The sequence below is a fragment of the Marmota monax genome, unplaced genomic scaffold (assembly GCF_021218885.2).
Source record: "Marmota monax isolate L192 unplaced genomic scaffold, Marmota_monax_Labrador192_F-V1.1 WCK01_AAM20220418_F8-fsc00086, whole genome shotgun sequence".
NCBI lineage: Eukaryota > Metazoa > Chordata > Mammalia > Rodentia > Sciuridae > Marmota > Marmota monax.
Genome location: NW_026693086.1, coordinates 2,349,709 through 2,366,224, shown reverse-complemented (window position 1 = coordinate 2,366,224; position 16,516 = coordinate 2,349,709). Strand labels below are relative to the sequence as shown.

The following is a 16,516-nucleotide window of genomic DNA, read 5'->3' as shown; positions in this document are numbered from 1 at the left end:
TGCAGTGAGGATTAAAGGGGGTGTGAATGATCTCCCCGGAACCCTTGAACTCTGAGCAGGCCCCTGTGGGAAGGTGGCCTGCCCTGGGCTCTGCCTCCACCAGGGACCTCACCTGGCAAGGGGCCCATGGATGGGAGGGGTGTGCGAGACTCTGGAGCCAGGGACACAGTCCTGCCTCACCACCCACTCTTCCTCTGTCCCGCCTCCAGGCTGGGAGAGGGCAGGCTTGGGACGGCTGGAGGAGGGGGAGGAGGGATGCTGGTGGGGGCGGGGGAGGGGTTGCAGGGGACAAAGGGAAAGTGCCCAGGAGGGACTTCTGCATCCCCAGACAGTAGTGGCCTCAGCGGCCACAGGAATTACACAGGATTGTTCAGCCCTTTCTGCACCAAGGCAGGGCAGAGAGGCGGCATCCGGAGCCCAGGGAAACTGTCCAACCCCTGTAGTGCCAAAGACCCAGGGAAAGTATCGCCAACGTCTTTACCCGATGCTCGGGGCATCCCCAGCATTTTAAATTAGTGACTAGCATCTGCAGACGAAGAGACTTAAAAACGCAATTCCGAATTGCCCACATTTCTTGAACCATCTGAAAATCTGGCCAGACCAGGCCCCCATCACCACTGGGCAGCCGCTGTCTGGAAACGAGTCCTGGCCACTCCCTCTTGCTCCATCACTTGGCCGGTCTGGACCCTGGGGGGTCCTCTGTGCTTCCCTGTGTCCTGGCAAAGATGAGCCCAGAACAACAGGAGAAGACAGCCTGCGTCCATCCTGCCGAGCTCGGTTCCAATGCTCAGTGTGTCTTGACTTGCTTTCCAACAACCTGGTAAGACAGGGCCTGTTATCATCCGCATTTTCCTGATGAGGAAACAGCCTGCTCGTGAGTGCAGCAGACCATGGCGTAGCGCTGCAGCCAGCTGGACAGAGGGGGTTTGGGTGAGCAGAGACCTTCCGCTTAGTTAAACACTAATCCAGGCCCAGGAAAGCCTGCAGGGAGATAAGGAGGTCTCTAAAGAAGGTGGTCAGGAGGGAGGTGGGGGGAGGGCTGGCCACGCCCCTAACTCTAGTCTTGAGAGAGGATCTGCAGGGAGGGCACGCACCCCATCCAAGATCTCCCCCAGTTCGCAGGCCTCTGCCCACAGCCAGTGAGGAGTGTGTCCTAAAATGCCCGAGACCTCTCCACTGTGTGCTGGGGCCTTTGTAGCCGTGGGGTTGACCAGTTGGCTCAGGATCCCAGAGGGCAACTTGTCGGGTTGACTTCATTGTTGGGAAAGGACATGGAGCCTGCAAGGGGTAGACCCCGGGGACTGGCCGCAGCCTTGATGCCAGTTGAAGGTGGCTTCCCAATGGGAGGGGTGGGGACCACCAGTGTGAGCATGGGGGACACCTGGAAAATGCAAAGAGGGGTGCTGCAAGCCTTAGAAGCAGGGTCCAAAGCAGTCCTGGTAAAGCAAAAAGAGACCATGGCACCAGAGTGGCCACAGGGACCCTGCTGTGTGCGTCACCAGGAGCTGCAGACCAGGAGCCAGGCCGTCAGGCTCAGCCCTGCACAGTACAGCAAGAGCCAGCCTCTGGGAGTGCTCACCCTGAGCAACGTCATGGATTTGTGCCAGAGCCACAGGTGAGAGTGTGGGTCCTTGCCTAGGGCTGAAGAGGGTGGCTTTTACTCCTGGGATCACGAATGCAGTATTCCATGCAGCCTCTGTGTCCACTGATGGTGCCTGGTATCAATATCGGTCCCACTGGCTGCGCCCTCCAGCAAGCAGCCCGACTGATCAGATCTAGGGGAGGCAGAAGGCTTGTGGCACAAGGCTTGTGGTATAAAACCTAGCCCAAGGGCTGGGGCTGGGGCTCAGTGGTAGAGAGCTCACCTAGCATGTGTGAGGTACTGGGTTCGAGTCTCAGCACCGCGTATAAAATAAATAAAGAATAAAGGTCCATCAACAACTAAAACAACAACAACAACAACAAAAAAAAAAAAAACCCAGCCCAAACTCTCTGCATTCCTAGTCTCCTGTAGACAGATGCAGGTACACTGAGTTACAACTGAGGTAGGTGAAAGGAAAATAGATAAAAAATTTGATGCCACTCTGGTAGAGTTATGGAAGCAGTTGCCCAAGGACAAAAGGTTTCAGCCACAACATTTCAATAAGAAAACAAAAAAGCAGGCAATCAGAAAATGAGAAACGAACTCAAACTCCAAAAAGAGGCAGAGCCCAGCCAGGCGTGGTGACACACACCTGTGATCCCAGCAGCTTGGGAGGCCGAGGCAGGAGGACCGCAAGCTCAAGGCCAGCCTCAGCAACTTAGCGAGGCCCTGAGGAACTTAGTAAGAGATGGTTTCAAAATAAAAAATAAGAAGGGCTGGGGAGGTGGCTCAGTGGTTAAGCACCCTGGGTTCAATCCCTGGTACCAAAAAAAAGAGGGAGAGACAGAGACAAGACTAGCCTCTCTCATTAGGAGATGTCCTGAAGGCAGGTTCCCCCTCGGAGGAGTCTTTGAGCCCTTGGTTGTGGGACAACCAGGGGAAAGGCCAAGGCTCGGGGTCCAAGCCTGGCTCTGGACCCGAGACTGTGTACGGACTTGGCAACACATTGGTCTTCAAAAGACATTCAGAGAGAAACTGCTATTGGGGCCCACGGGGTGGGGGGAAGAGTGAGAGTCCGAGCCTTAACATTGACTCTGAAGAACCCCGACCCGTGTCCATAGCCTCCGTTTCTGCACACAGAACAGGTGCTGGGGTCTCGCGGGGCCAGTGTCTACAGGGTACCGCAGGAGAGGGCCTGGCCATCAAGCACGGGTCAGCCTAGCACCAAGGGCCAGCTAGACCCCTCCTGATGCTTCACCTGCCGCCTGCTCAACTGTTGCCACCAAACAGGGTCGGCTCCCTGGTAACCACCAAGAGATAACAGCCCTTACACACCTTGGCTAAAGGAAATATAATTGGCCCAACCCACGGTCCTTTTAACTCCCCCGTGTGTGGCCGGTCAGACAGCGGGAGGAACCTGCAGGGATTTAAATAAATTGATACTCTATTCCTCCCATGCATTCTGCTGTCATGCCTTTAAAAAAATAAAATCAATTAGAAAAAAATGAGTTGATACCCCACATCAAGCAGCATGGCCCCCAATGCAGAGGGGCTCAGACCCAGCCCGGAAGACACCACTGCGTGCTGGATCTCGCTGATGCCTTCTTTAGCATAGACCCAGGGTCAAGAACCTCTGGGCTTCATGTGGGAATGGACATTTAAGGTTTAACTTTAAGGACATCTCCAGGGCCACTCTGTGTGACATGGTATAGTGGTGCAAGACTTGGAAAGCTGGTCCTGATCTCCACAGAGAGTTGTTTTGTTATGTTGGTGACATTGGTGACGTCCTCCTCCCTTCTGAGTCTCCTTTGGCGCCCCGGAAGCAGCACCCATGCTCCTACTCACTTGCCGGGGGCCAGGGGAGAAGACGGGCAGGGCCCGGGCTCCTCGGGAAGCTCTTGGTGTCACTGTCTGTCGGATAGGACGAAGGTCACACCCACCCCCAGGCTGTGATGGGAAAGGTCCGGTGATTCCACTTCCAGACACAGTAAATGACACAGGTGCGGGCTCAGGTGGGTCCTGGGATGTCGGAAGGCTGTCCTCCCTCACCTGGCTCCGTTATCACCACCCCTAGATAAGTCGTGGAAGAGGGGGACAGGATGGGACTGGGACAAATGGGACAGGATGGGACTGGGACACATGGGACAGGATGGGGCTACTAAGGCCTTCTTTGACATTCAGGCCCAAACGGAGAGTAAAACAGTCACAAGCGCTTGGGACACTAGACACGTAGAAACCTCCTGTGCTTACTGTCCATGTCATCCAGGTGGCTTTGGAGGGGACTTATGCCAGTGGATTGAGGGACATAGGCCCCCATGGGATTGTGGTCACTGTTAAGGAAAGTGGGGGGCAGAGGAATGTTCTAGCTTGTTGGGAGGACAACATGTGCCACTCACGCTGCTCTTCCCGCCACGGAGCCCGTCACCAGGGAAACAGGTGATGAGGGGCGACAGGAAGGCCTGGCGGAGGAGACTGTCACTTGGCTGCGTCATAGATCAAAGCATGCAGAAGTCTACGTGGGCAGCCGTGGCACACTGGGAACTGCCCAGGCAGATGTCACTGCTGCCCACCATGATGACCAGATGCCACCCAAGGGTGTATCAAGGAAGGGATGGAGACATCCCTCTTGGATGGCAGATAGACGAGTCCATTGGCCCTCTCCAGCTACCAGAAGGGGCCAAATATGCATCGACCTGTGTGGACAGTTCCCAGCCTGATGCAAGCCTTCCCCAGCCAAAGAGTCAATCAAAAGGCTACACAGTGTGTGTGTGTGTGTGGGGGGGGTGCACTGTGGTGCACCCCTGTAATCCCAGCTGCTTGGGAGGCTAAGGCAGGAGGATCAAAAGTTCAAGGCCAGCCTCAGCAACTTAGTGAGACTCTGAGCAACTTAGCGAGACCCTGTCTCAGAATAAGACATAAAAAGGTCTGGGAGGTGGCTCAGTGGTTAAGTGCCCTGGGTTCACTCCCCAGTGCCAATAAATAAACAAATAAATAAGGCAACTATTAAGTAACTCACCACATGCATGACACACCACAGGTGATTAAGAGTGACAGTCATGGGCCATGACATGCCACAGTGGGCTCAAGATTAGGTTATACAATGAATCTTCCACCTGCCATGCGATGTGACAGGAGCTGGCTTGATTGGCAGATGGGCCCACGGGAGCAAGCCCTAAGGACAGAGAGTGGCTCTCAGCAGGGTGGCCGCTCCTCTGCCTGAGGCACTGAGGACAGTAGGTGAGAAATCCAGACATCAGCGAACTACAGACATTTCTATGTCATCTCACCATGGCCACCACGATAAGGTGACAGATAGAGGACACTTGCACTGAACATTTTCTTAAACTGGCCCCGGGGACAAGTCACCGCTTATTGCTGCTGGTTCCTCAAGAGGCCACCTCATCACGTTGAAGACTGTCTGTGAATTTGCAAGTAGAGCCGGCTGCCCGGGATCCTGGCCCCCCCAGGACAGGTGGTGTTACCTGAGGGGTGATAACCCCGAGGGATGACCGTGCTCATACCCTAGGGAAATTTCCACCCGGTTAAAGGAGGAAAGTCCAGACTCACCTGACACCAGGAGTGGATTTCAGAACCGTGCAGAGCCAAAGAAGGCTCAAGGACACACATTCGGGTTCTATCTGTGACCTGTATCTCTGAGTCTCTGTTCTGCAAGTCGCTGTTCAGAGAACCTGTTCTGCAAGTTCCAGGCTGAACCCGACCCCTGGCGGCTGTGATTTCTTCCTGATTATCAGTAGCGCCCCCCCCCAACCTTTTTTTTTTTTTTTTTGGATATCAGGGATTGAACCCAGGAGCACCTTACCACGGAGCCATCTCCCCCAGACCCTTTTTATGTTTTATTTGAAACAATCTCTCTAAGTTGCTGAGGCTGGCTTTGAACTTGTGATCCTCCTGCCTCAGCATCTCAAACTTTTTTAAAGACACCCTTCAGGGCTGGGGTGCAGCTCAGTGATAGGGCCTCTTACCTAGCATGCAGGAGGTCCTGGGTTGCATCCCCAGCACTGCCGCGAATGAAGTAAAATAAAATACAAAACGCCGCCTCCTTACCCAGGCACACTGGCACATCTCCAAACGTGGCTGTTTATTTTAACAACTGAAAAGAGTAAACAAGTGTTGGGACAGAGTCCCAGCTTTGGAGCAAGATGAGACATTTCTTTTCTATTTAAAAAAAAAATTTTTTTTTTTTAGTTGTAGATGGACCCAATCCCTTGACTTCGTAACTGGGAGCCCTGGTGCAAGTCTCTCAACTCCTCTGAGCCTCGTTTTCTTCTATACAAGCAGATGCTCGGAACCCCACTGTGCAAAGGGGGTGCTCCCATAGGGCCCCTCTGCAAACAGGTGCTCAGGACGCCCTCTGCAGGACATGAGATAAAGATTAAGTGAGAGGCGGCAGGTGAAGGACTGTGGTAGGTGCCCAATTATTGGTGGCGCCCTCTCTCGGAGACTCTCAGGTCCTGTTCTTTCTCTTTACGACAGCTTCCAAGAGGCAAAGATGACCTCTCAACTCCCAGCCTGCCACGGAAGCCAGTTTGAATCTCTCTCTCTCTCTCTCTCTCTCTTAGTTTGACCCCATCTTCCCAGAGTCACAGTTGTCACAAAACTTCACCGGCAGCCGTGGGAGGGCAGAGGCGGTGAGAACCTGGAGATGACAGTCAGGTGGGCCCTGGTTCCTGCTTCTCTGCCCCTAGCTGTGCTGTGTGTCTTTGTGCAACTGACTTCAGTGCTCTGAGCCTTGATTCTCATCTGCAGAACAGCCGTGCCCAGCTCTTTTATCAGGAAGATTCAAGGAGATAACACGATGACATTCCCCCGCCCCAATACTAAGAGGCTGTTTTTCTTTCTCCCCTTGTTTGCTCATCACTGTTCAGTGGAATTTTCCAGTGGCTACAGAAGTACATGGGAGAATCCTGCCGTCTTCTGCTAAGCCAAGCAGGAAGGAGAAGATCCGCAAACATGTAGAATGATTGCTATCATTTTTTTTTTTTTTTACAAAAATCGTTTGGGGAAAATGTTATTTATTTAATGAGCAGTGGGGTTGTTATTGCTACTTTAAAATCAGTAAATATTTTAAATGGATTCTTAATTTAAATATCTAATACAGGAACGTCAACTAACAAAAGTTCTTTGGGGTCTTTCTGGGTTAGGGGGTCCTGAGGCAAAATAATTTTTTTTTTTGAGAAATGCTGCTCTTTGCAACCGTGTATGAGCCTGGGCACCCGCCAAAACCCTTGTAAATCAGGAGCAGTGGCACACGCTTGTAATCCCAGTGACTTGGGAAGCTGAGGCAGGAGGATCGCAAGTTCAAGGACAGCCTCAGCAACTTCGTGAGACCCCCGTCTCAAATTTAAAAATAAAGAGATCTGGGCATGTAGCTCAGTGGTTCACTTCTAGCACTAAAACTAAAATAATAACAACCACCTTTTAATGTTCGGTCTAAACCCAGAGTCACATAATGTGTGTCGGAGGTGTCTTCGGATGAAGTGTGCCTTCCCCGGGAGCTCCATTAGAGCAGTAGGGTCTGTCATTACACAGCTGTTTACATCTCCATAAACCTCCTCTAGCAGGCTGCTAATGACTCCGGAAGGACCCTTTAAACTGGTCACTAAACATTTTAACAGCAGGTCACCGTGGCAGACAGGCTGGAGTTTGGAATGAGACTTGAAGACCCGTGGAGGTTATTAGGGAGGACAGCATCCTGCGCAAGCCCGTTGCTGGGTCTCAACGTGTTGGAAACATCACCCCCAAACTCATGTGTTAATGATATTTGGAAGGGGGACCTTTGAGAGGTGATTGGGTGGCGAGGGCTCTGAGTGGGCCAGTGAACGGATTCATGGGTTATCTCGAGATGGTTCTTTGCCAGACCCAGCCCCTCGATCTTGGACCTCCCAGATTCCAGAATCATGAGCTGAATAAACCTTCATGCTTTATAAATCACCCAGTCTGTGTTATTCACTTACAGCAACAGAAAATGGCACAATACACCTATCAACCCTAACTTGTGCCAGCACTGGTTTACACCAGCCCAAGTGGCTTACTGACAACACACTGTCACTGGCGCAGGTGATGAGTTCCAGAATGGCACATGGGTAGGGACCTGGTTTCTGCTTTCAGCATTTGCTTCAGTCTCGTCTCTCCTGGCTTTGTGATTTATGGCAAGTTACTTCACCTCTCTGTGCTTTAACCTGTTGGTCAAATAATTAGGATTGTTGTAAGGATTAAAGATGGGAACTAGCTGGCAAAGTCTCCCTCTCTCCCTCTCTCTCTCTTCCTGGGTTCTATCCCCGACCAGCTCTGCCATGTGACCAGCTCTTGTTTATGGAATGAGATGGGATGTGATCTATGAGATTTCTGTCCCCGTTTGCTTAGAAGGGAGCTGCTGACCTTCACTCTCTCTTTCCACCACCAACATGGTCTTGGAGGCTGTGTAGGGAAGACAGTGGGGCTTTCAGAAGCCTGGGATTCTGAAAGAGCAGAGAAGCCACCAACTTGAAGCCTCCAGACTGGTTGCTGGACACTTGTTACAATGTCACAGGTTTGTCGTGCAAAGCCTTTGCAAGAGCATCTGCCTGCAGAAGCCCTGGGTGAGATTTGCAGTCAGGGTGGAGCAGTTTTGTTCTGGGAGGACCCGGTAACTCCATTCCTTCAGCCTAGGAAGATGCCCACGACCTGCTTGACTTTGCTAGTACCTCCACGACCCAGCGGGTGTGTGACCTGAGAGAGCTCCTCTCCCTCCCCAAACAGCCTGAAGCTCCTCATCTGTTAAACCAGGAGGAAATAAAACCACTCTCTCTCACAGGGTAGTGGCGAGGCTTTGGTGAGAGAATCCATGCAAGCTCTTGAGCTGTATTTTAAAAAATATTTTCCAGTTATCAATGGATCTTTTATTTTATCTATTTATATGTGGAGCTGAGGATCAAACCAGGGCCTCACACATGCCAGGCAAGAGCTCTACCACGGAGCCCCAACTGCAGCCCCTTGAGCTGTATTCTGTAAGTGCTAAATAAATGTGTACCATTGTTTTAATGACCATTTTTAATGTTTCTAGTAGATACTGTCTCATATATATCCAGCTGTGGGTTTTTCCTGATTCTTGTTCCTTGGGCATCTTGCAGGTGTTTTGTCCAACTGGGGGGAATCTTCTGACGATTAAAAACATCTGGTTGCTGGGCGCAGTGATGCACACCTGTCATCCCAGCGGCTCGGGAGGCTGAGGCAGGAGGATGGCGAGGTCAAAGACAGCCTCAGCCAAAGTGAGGCTCTAAGCAACTCAGTGAGACCCTGTCTCTGAATAAAATACAAAATAGGGCTGGGGATGGGGCTCAGGGGTCAAGTGCCCCTGAGTTCAATCCCTGGTACAAGAAAAAACAACAACAACAACAACGACGACAAAACTCTCTGGTTTCCTGTTCCCAGCCCCTTCCTGTCCTCACAGCCACAGTCCAGACCGGAATAAAGTTGAGAAGGCAGATAAATGGGGGACCCCTGGCCACACCTGGGGGATGGTCAGCTGCCACACCCCAGATCTTGGAAGCCAGATCCTACATTTTAACAAAGTGCCCAGACCAGCCCCTGCACGAGGAAGTCTGAGTCTCCTGTCACCTTGGTTTGACCTTGGCCTTGAGCCCCTGGGATCACAGGCGGGCGCCCCCTCGCCAGGTTTCAATTTTAGAGGTTGAAGACCTCAGGGGGTGGGGGAGATCCCGGCCTCCCGAACCTCCTCCAGGAAGGCATCTCGGGCGCCCCCCAGTGGCCGGTTCCTCTACTTACAGGCAAGAGGGTCCGGGGACCCAAAGACCTCGCAGCCCTCAACTTGAACTCCTCAAGGGACAGAAAGCAACGGCTCTGGCCAGGGCTGCCCGGCACCTTTCTGGACGGGAAGCTTCCTGCGTCCTCCCCTTCCCTTTGGCTCCTGGCTTTCAGAAACCTGCCTGCTGCCTCTGCCAAGCCGAGCTCCTTGTCACCAGTTTCCAAGAGATGCCACCTCCTTTCCCTGCCTTCGCTTGTCGGCTTTAAGAGTGGTTCTCAAAGGTGGGCTCAGCTGGGTTCGAGCGGTGAGGGGCTGTGAAGGCCAGCAGGCCATGTGCTGGACGGGGGACTCTCTTCCTCACATTCCCAGCGAGGGATTCAGGCAAGAGGACGAGCAAGGGTCCTGAGGCAGGCGCCAGGGGAGGGGTCCTGGAGATGACGGGGTGACAGCCTCAGGCCTGCCGGCTTCCAGGGTGAGGTAAGGTGATCTGGTTTCCCCTAATGGCTGCAGGGAGCCTCTGGGGGGGTTTGGGATGGAGTCAGAGGGTGAAGTATCCACAGCTGTGTCTCTGTTGGTGGGAGGCCAATGTTGAAGGTCACTCTGGATTGTTTAAGGAGGATGGCTTAAGGGGAAGGCGAGGGAGGGATGTCCAGGCTGAGCACTTGGGGCAGGTGGGCCGGCCATGGGGCAAGGGGCTGGACGTGCAGACGGCCTGAGAACGTCAGGCCAAGCTGCTCTGACTCCAAAGGCCACGCTGACCAGTAACCAGCAGCAGCTCCCAAGGTCAAAGACGGACACGTGGAAGGAGCTTTTCCTTGGCCCTGCTCCCTGACCCTGGGCACCCACAGCTTCTGCGGTTTCTGCGAGTCGCCCACCGTCGTTACGTGGAGGCTGCTTTAAATTCGGTTCCCTTAAAAAGCAGAACTCAAATGTATTCGTTTAAAAGGAAAACTTAGCAGGCAGTATTGTTTGTAGTGTGTAGCAGGGGGTGAGAAAAACTAACCCAATAAAACCAGACAATGTTATTAAATCAGAAATTAAAATCACTCCCAGGGCCGGGGAAACACACCTGTTAACCCCAGCAGCTCTGGAGGCTGAGGCAGGAGGATCACAAGTTTGAGGCTAGGCTTAGCCACTTAGCAAGACCCTGTCTCAAAAGAATCAGATAAAGAAAAAGAAAAAAGGGCTAGGGATGTAGTTCAGCGGTTAAATACCCCTGGTTCAATCCCCAGGACCAAAATTAAGTAATTCAATTTAATCTAAATAAACTTAAATAATTAAATTAAAAGACATCTGTTTATTTAAACACCCCAAATGCCTGAAAAGTAAGTGTCCAAAGAGAAGAGGATTTTTGATGCTTAGGCATGGAGGGCCCACGAGTTGTTAGTACTCAGAATTTTTGAGATAAATGTTTGAAAAAACTCATTTTAATCCTTCACCTGTATTTCAGGGGGAAAAAGTGTTGAAGCAGAGACTGGAGGAAACGGTGACTCTAGGATGGGTGGAAATGGCAGCCAGGGGTCACTACCAAGCCCTGGGGACTAAGGGTCCGGCCCTGGCAACCCCACCACACAAGCTGGTCTAGGAGGACCTTGGGGATCACTGGACCTTTTTACTTTTACTGTCACCTCACTACTCACTCCATTGCCGATCTTCACATTCCTCTAAAACAGCCAGATAATCTGTTTTTAGCCTCAGTTACTTGTTAGGAACCTGGAAATCAGAAGCCTTGGTATTGGGTCCACAGAAGATTCACAAATAGCTACTGTATCAAAGGTTACTTAGTAAGACCTTGCTTTATACTTTCTTTTTTTGGGGAGGTGGGGACCAGGGATGGAACTCGGCGACACTTCACGACTGAGCCACATCCCCAGCCCTGTCTGTTTAAATCTACTTTTAAAAAATATTGTTGAGTTGTCAGTGGATCTTTATTTATTTATATGTGGTGCTGAACTGAATCCAGGGCCTCACACGTGCTAGGCAAGCGCTCTGCCACTGAGCCCCAGCCCCAGCCCCACCCCCACCAGCCCCATTTTGGATTTTATTTAGAGTCAGGGTCTCACTGAGCGGCTTAGCGCCTCGCTTTCGCTGAAGCTGGCTTTGAACTCGAGATCCTCCTGCCTCAGCCTCCTGAGCCTCTGGGATGACAGGCGTGTGCCACGGCGCCCGGCTCTATTCTCCCCTTTTTATCGTTGACAGTTAGGTCTCGATCCAGAAAGCAATGTGTGTATGTTCCATGAGTTTCTTTCTTATTTGTGGAAAGTGATCTTGATTTTCTGTAAAGATTAATGACATCAACTTTCCTTGGAAAATACATTGATCTAAGAAGTTGAATTTAAAGACGATAAAGTCAATTGAAGCACAGTTGGTCTGGGATAAGGTCACACGGTAACAAGGTCCGAGAACCGGATGCAGGTCTGCAGACTGCTCCAGTCCTGGGGTCACTGTTTACAGCTCCCCTCTGCCAGGAGACAGGCCTTGCCCCATCAGTAGGTCGCACACTTCTCTACCTAGAGGGCCACCATCATTATGTGGGACAGGGGCGTCCTGCTCTCTGGGGACTTGGGCAGGGTCCACAAGGCTGGCTCAGCCAGCAGGGAGGTTTCTGGCTCCTTGGCCAGAGCTCAGTAACTCACTCCCTGCCACCCCTCGCTTGTCAGCAGTCCCCATGAAGCTTTTCAGCCCTGCAGGGTCCTGACTGTACCCTGCTGTGGGTGTGGCCCACCTTTCTGAGGCATCAGTTTAACTGTCGACTTAAAAGCAGAACTTTTAGACCCGGGTGCAGTGGTGGCAGCACACGTCTGTAATCCCAGACTCGGGAGACTGAGGCAGGAGGATCACAAGTTTGAGGCCAGCCTCAGCAACTTAGCGAGACCCTAAGCAACTTAGTTGAGATCCTGTCTTGAAATAAAAAATAAAAAGAGCCAGGGATGTGGCTCAGTGGTTAAGTGCCCTGGGTTCAATCCCTGATCCAAAAGAAAAAAAAAAAAAAAATCCGGTATTTTTAGGTAAAGTCAACCTAATATTAGAGTTGAAAACTCTACTTCTAGATCCTGAGGGGATCCACTTCCTCCTTTCTCTACTCAAACTTTGGGGTGATGTTGGTGAACCGTTTGGGAAACGTGGCCAGGCTGGTGTGCTCTCAAAGCGACGTGAGCAGACACCCAAAGCACCTGTCCTGCAGAGAACCCCTCCCTCACACACCGCGACTGCGCTCCTCCCGCAGGAGGTCGCCAACGCCTTTCCAGAGCTCCCTTCCAGAGCTCCCGAAGGACCCAAGACCTGGTCTCTGCAGGGGGTTCAAGGTTCACTTGGGTTCCAGTTCTGGCTCCTGTTCAGAAATGCCACCTCTCACGTCCAAAGTGTAAGGATCAGCAGGAGCAGCCCTGAAGCCCGGCCCCAAGGTGTGCAGTGTCGGCAGCCCAAGGTCATGCTCACCCACTCACCACAGCCTTCGCTGGTCACCTCCGCCCTTCACTGCAACCCCCGCCTTTCTGCCACTGCACCTGACGGTGACCTCCACATCTTTCTCGGCTCATCCACTTGCAGAGCTGCAGCAGGGACAGCTGGGTGAGGAAGGGCCAGGGAAAGCTTGCGCCTCACCTAGGGGCCCAGGCTAGGACCTCGGGCGTGTGATCAGGGGTGATCTGTGGCAAGCCCTGGGAGAGGGGCCCGTGCACAGGAGAGCCCTCTTGTCTCGGGTGGGTCCCCTGGGGGACCAGGGCGGGGCCAGCGGGGCCAAGCAGAGCAACCTGGGATGTCCAGAGCTCAGGGCAGCAGAGCTGCGTGGACAAGGTTTAGACTCTTGCAGGCTGCGAGGGCCTTGAGGTCCAGAGGCGGGTCTGGAGGAGCTGATGGCCCAGATCCAGGTGCAGGCAGTGGGACGAAGTCAGGAAGACCCCGAGGTATCGGTGGCTTGGGGGAAAAGAGCCGCTGTTATTTAAGGACGAAGAAAGAATCAGGACCACTTGAAAGGGTTTTTGTTTTTTTTTTAAATCAAACACTTTATTTCCACATAACAAGCGCAAAAATCTCCCAAACACTTTAACAATACAATGAACGAAGTTATGAAGTCAATTATATACTACTCAAAGCCCCAAAGGTCATCAGCTTAACGTTAGTTCCAAACATCTCCAGACGTGGTTTTTCAAAGCTACCTTTGGTTTTTGGAAAAACCAGTATGGAAGTCAACACACACTGAAAGCACTGAACGACATTTGCTTAGGTTACGTGTCCAACATTAGCTCACCCCTGGCAAGCGGAGCTGATTTGAACCACACACTGAGATACAGACACAGGTTTTGCCCTGGGCTCCTGCAGCGGAGCGCGGGCCGGGAGGGGGAGAGAAGGCCAGTCCAGGCTGCGGCGTTCCTCACTGTGTGACAGAGGTATGGAAGTTTAACACTAGTACACGTCAAGTCATTAAGCTTCATGTTCCAAACGGTCTCTTGCTGAGGCTTGAGATGGGCACAAATGGTGGGGAGATGAAGTCACAGAGGAGGTTTTGAGCAACAAGATCCCAAAGATGCTCAAAGAGGGTAGGAAGGAGCGAGCTACAGTTTCCCATTGTTCTCACATTATTTCAGGGTGAAATTGTGGATAAGTTCAGATAAAATGTTCAAATATTTGCTTAGATTTTTAATCAGTTGCTCTGTGAGAACCCTCACACACAGCAACTCTGCAAATTTCATTATAAAAAAGAGCCTACAAATAAATCCACAAAAAAGACAATTAATGTTGAGCAGCCAAAAAGTCATGGTTTATTATATCTGAAGAAAGTTCATAATTCAACACAACCGAACTGTACATTTACAATCACATTCTATTTGTAAACAGTTAAAAGCCACTGACTTCTTTTGCATCTTAGGACACAAACAGTTAGAATCAAGGCAATGAAATGATGGCAAATTCTGTACTGTTAAAATTTTTACCCTTGTTTAGTCTCTCTTCTTTGACTAAGCAAGCATTATAATACCATTTGTGGGCGAAAAAAGGGGGGGGGGAGAAATTTAAAAATGATGTAACTCGTTAGTTTGCAACAACATTTAAAATTTTCTTTATACAACAAACAACTCTGTAGGCCCAATACCTTGGTTACAGTATGCATAGTTACTGATTTCGGCTTTAAGGTACAACAGTTAAACATTAACACAGTCACAAGAGAGCAGAAACAGAGAGCCACTTGATGGGATTACAAAAATCATTACCTATTGATTATTAGCAAACCATCATCACTAAGAAAAAGACAGCATCTGAAAGCAGAATGTCCAACTCCAGCTTTAAGCATTTTTTTCTTTTTTTTCTTTTTTTGGCAGAGAAAATTCTTTAACAGAGCAATACGTAGTATCAGTGCTAAAAGTTGGGGGGGGGGTCTCTTTTTTTCCTATAAGAAACTACAAGGATTTTTTTTTTTTTTTAAACTGGGGAACTGGTTTTCCTGAGAACCATGCTCTTTGATTTAGGACAGGAATAGAAAAACGAAAGAACATGGCCAAATGCTGCTCCTTTTTTCCCAGAGATAGAAAGCATCTTTTAAATCATCCTCCATTTTTTTTTTGTTTTTTAATTTTTTTTTTTAAATGATGGAAGAGTAAACATTTTTTTTTCTCAAAAAACAAACAAAAAAATCTGTAAACAAGAAGGCTCAGCGTGAGAACCTTCAAAACAAAATGGAAAGCCTATTCAAAGTGCAGGGCCCGTCCTGGGTGGCAGGTGGGCTGCAAGTCACAGCTGTGGCCACAGTTTTTCAAACTGCAGAGCGAAATTCTTTAGTTTTACAACATGAAAAAACTGGTGCAATACTTTCATTAATAATCCTAAGTCAGTATCATAACTTGATCTTTTAAACTCCACGATACCACAACAAGGTAGGCAACATCAAGGCATAGTAGAGAGCGCACACCTTTAAGAACATCCTTGAGTAAACATTTACACTGGAACAGCTGCCCCCCCATATTGCCGATTAGACGGAGAGAACATCATTCAGTGCAAAGGTAAAAGCTCATACATTATCAGCCCAAAAAATGGTTTTGCAAAAAAAGGAAAGGGGGGGGGGTGGGGAGGGAGGAGAAAAAAACAGAAAGAAGAAAGGAAGAATGAATCCAAGGCTAAACATGATGAATATACACAAGTGAGCTCATTCTATATGGTCTAGCATGTATGGCGCTACTTGGGAGTGTAAATAGATAGATACCTTTTCACATTATAATATTGGCCTGCATGATTCAAGTATTCAAACTGATATGTTTTGGGGAAAACAAAGTGGAAAATGTGCAGAGAACAGCTGTTCCCACAGGTGGCCCCTGGCTGCAGGCGGCGAGCCCAACTTAGTGCTCCATCTCTCGCATCTTGAGGTCACAGTTTGTGAGTCTACAACTACACCCTTACATGGACTCCCCACCCCCACCCAGGTGGTCAACAGAAAGGAAAGCGTTAATGGGGGATGGGCTGCTAATTCCCCGGGGGTCGCTGCTGCTTGGGGGACCCCACAGGCTTGTGGAATAATGTGGGGTCCCCCAGAGGGAAGTGCCGTGAAGGTCTCCACAGTTAGTTCCCGACAGCCCAGCACCATTCCAGTGATTGAGATCGGTCCGGCTGGAGAAGGAGTGGGAACAGTCGAGGGAGCCCAGCCGGCTCTGGCTGGACCCGAGGGACTGCCAGCCAGGAGAAGGGGTCAGAGACTGACTTTGTGCAAAGAAACGACTGATCTCCTCTTCACTGGCAAACTCAGCAAGAATAGTCGTGTTCCCCAGGACGCACCTAGAGCAGAAGGCAGAGAGCGTGAGGGCCTCCCGTGGGGGAACTTCCTTGTCACAGTCACGGGGGTGGGGGTGGGGGTGGGGTGGCACACACCACGCGCTGGTGTGCCCTGCCTTCAAGGAGCGCGGGCCCTGGAGGACGGCCGGGCACAGGCTGTGGGGCGACACCTGGCCTGTCTGTCTCTCGTGGGCAGCACAAGGGACTTTCCAGTTGTTTTTTTTTGGAGACAGGGTGTCTCACTATGTTGTCTGGGGCTGTTCTCAAACTCCTGGCCTCCACGAGCCTCCTGCCTTGGCCTCCTGAGTAGGTGCACTGCAGGTGCCTGGCTCCAGGGCCATTGTGACCATGTCGGATTCTCCTCCTCAGGAATCCCGACCTTGGATCCCAGAGAACCGGGAGGCAATTCTGGG

The 16,516-nt window shown here is 50.9% G+C and overlaps 1 protein-coding gene across 5 annotated transcripts in view; it reads right to left on the bottom strand.

Annotated features, from left to right (window-relative positions):
• Nucleotides 1–14,078: 14,078 nt before the first annotated feature.
• The window catches only part of Tnrc6a (trinucleotide repeat containing adaptor 6A), a 180,561-nt gene continuing 178,123 nt past the window's right edge, over nt 14,079–16,516 (bottom strand). For all 5 annotated transcript variants that reach the window (XM_058582630.1, XM_058582631.1, XM_058582634.1 and 2 more), the window contains one exon: nt 14,079–16,106. In XM_058582630.1, the coding sequence (XP_058438613.1) occupies nt 15,731–16,106 (376 nt within the window). In that variant the 3' untranslated portion in view covers nt 14,079–15,730. The remainder of the gene's footprint in view (nt 16,107–16,516) is intronic.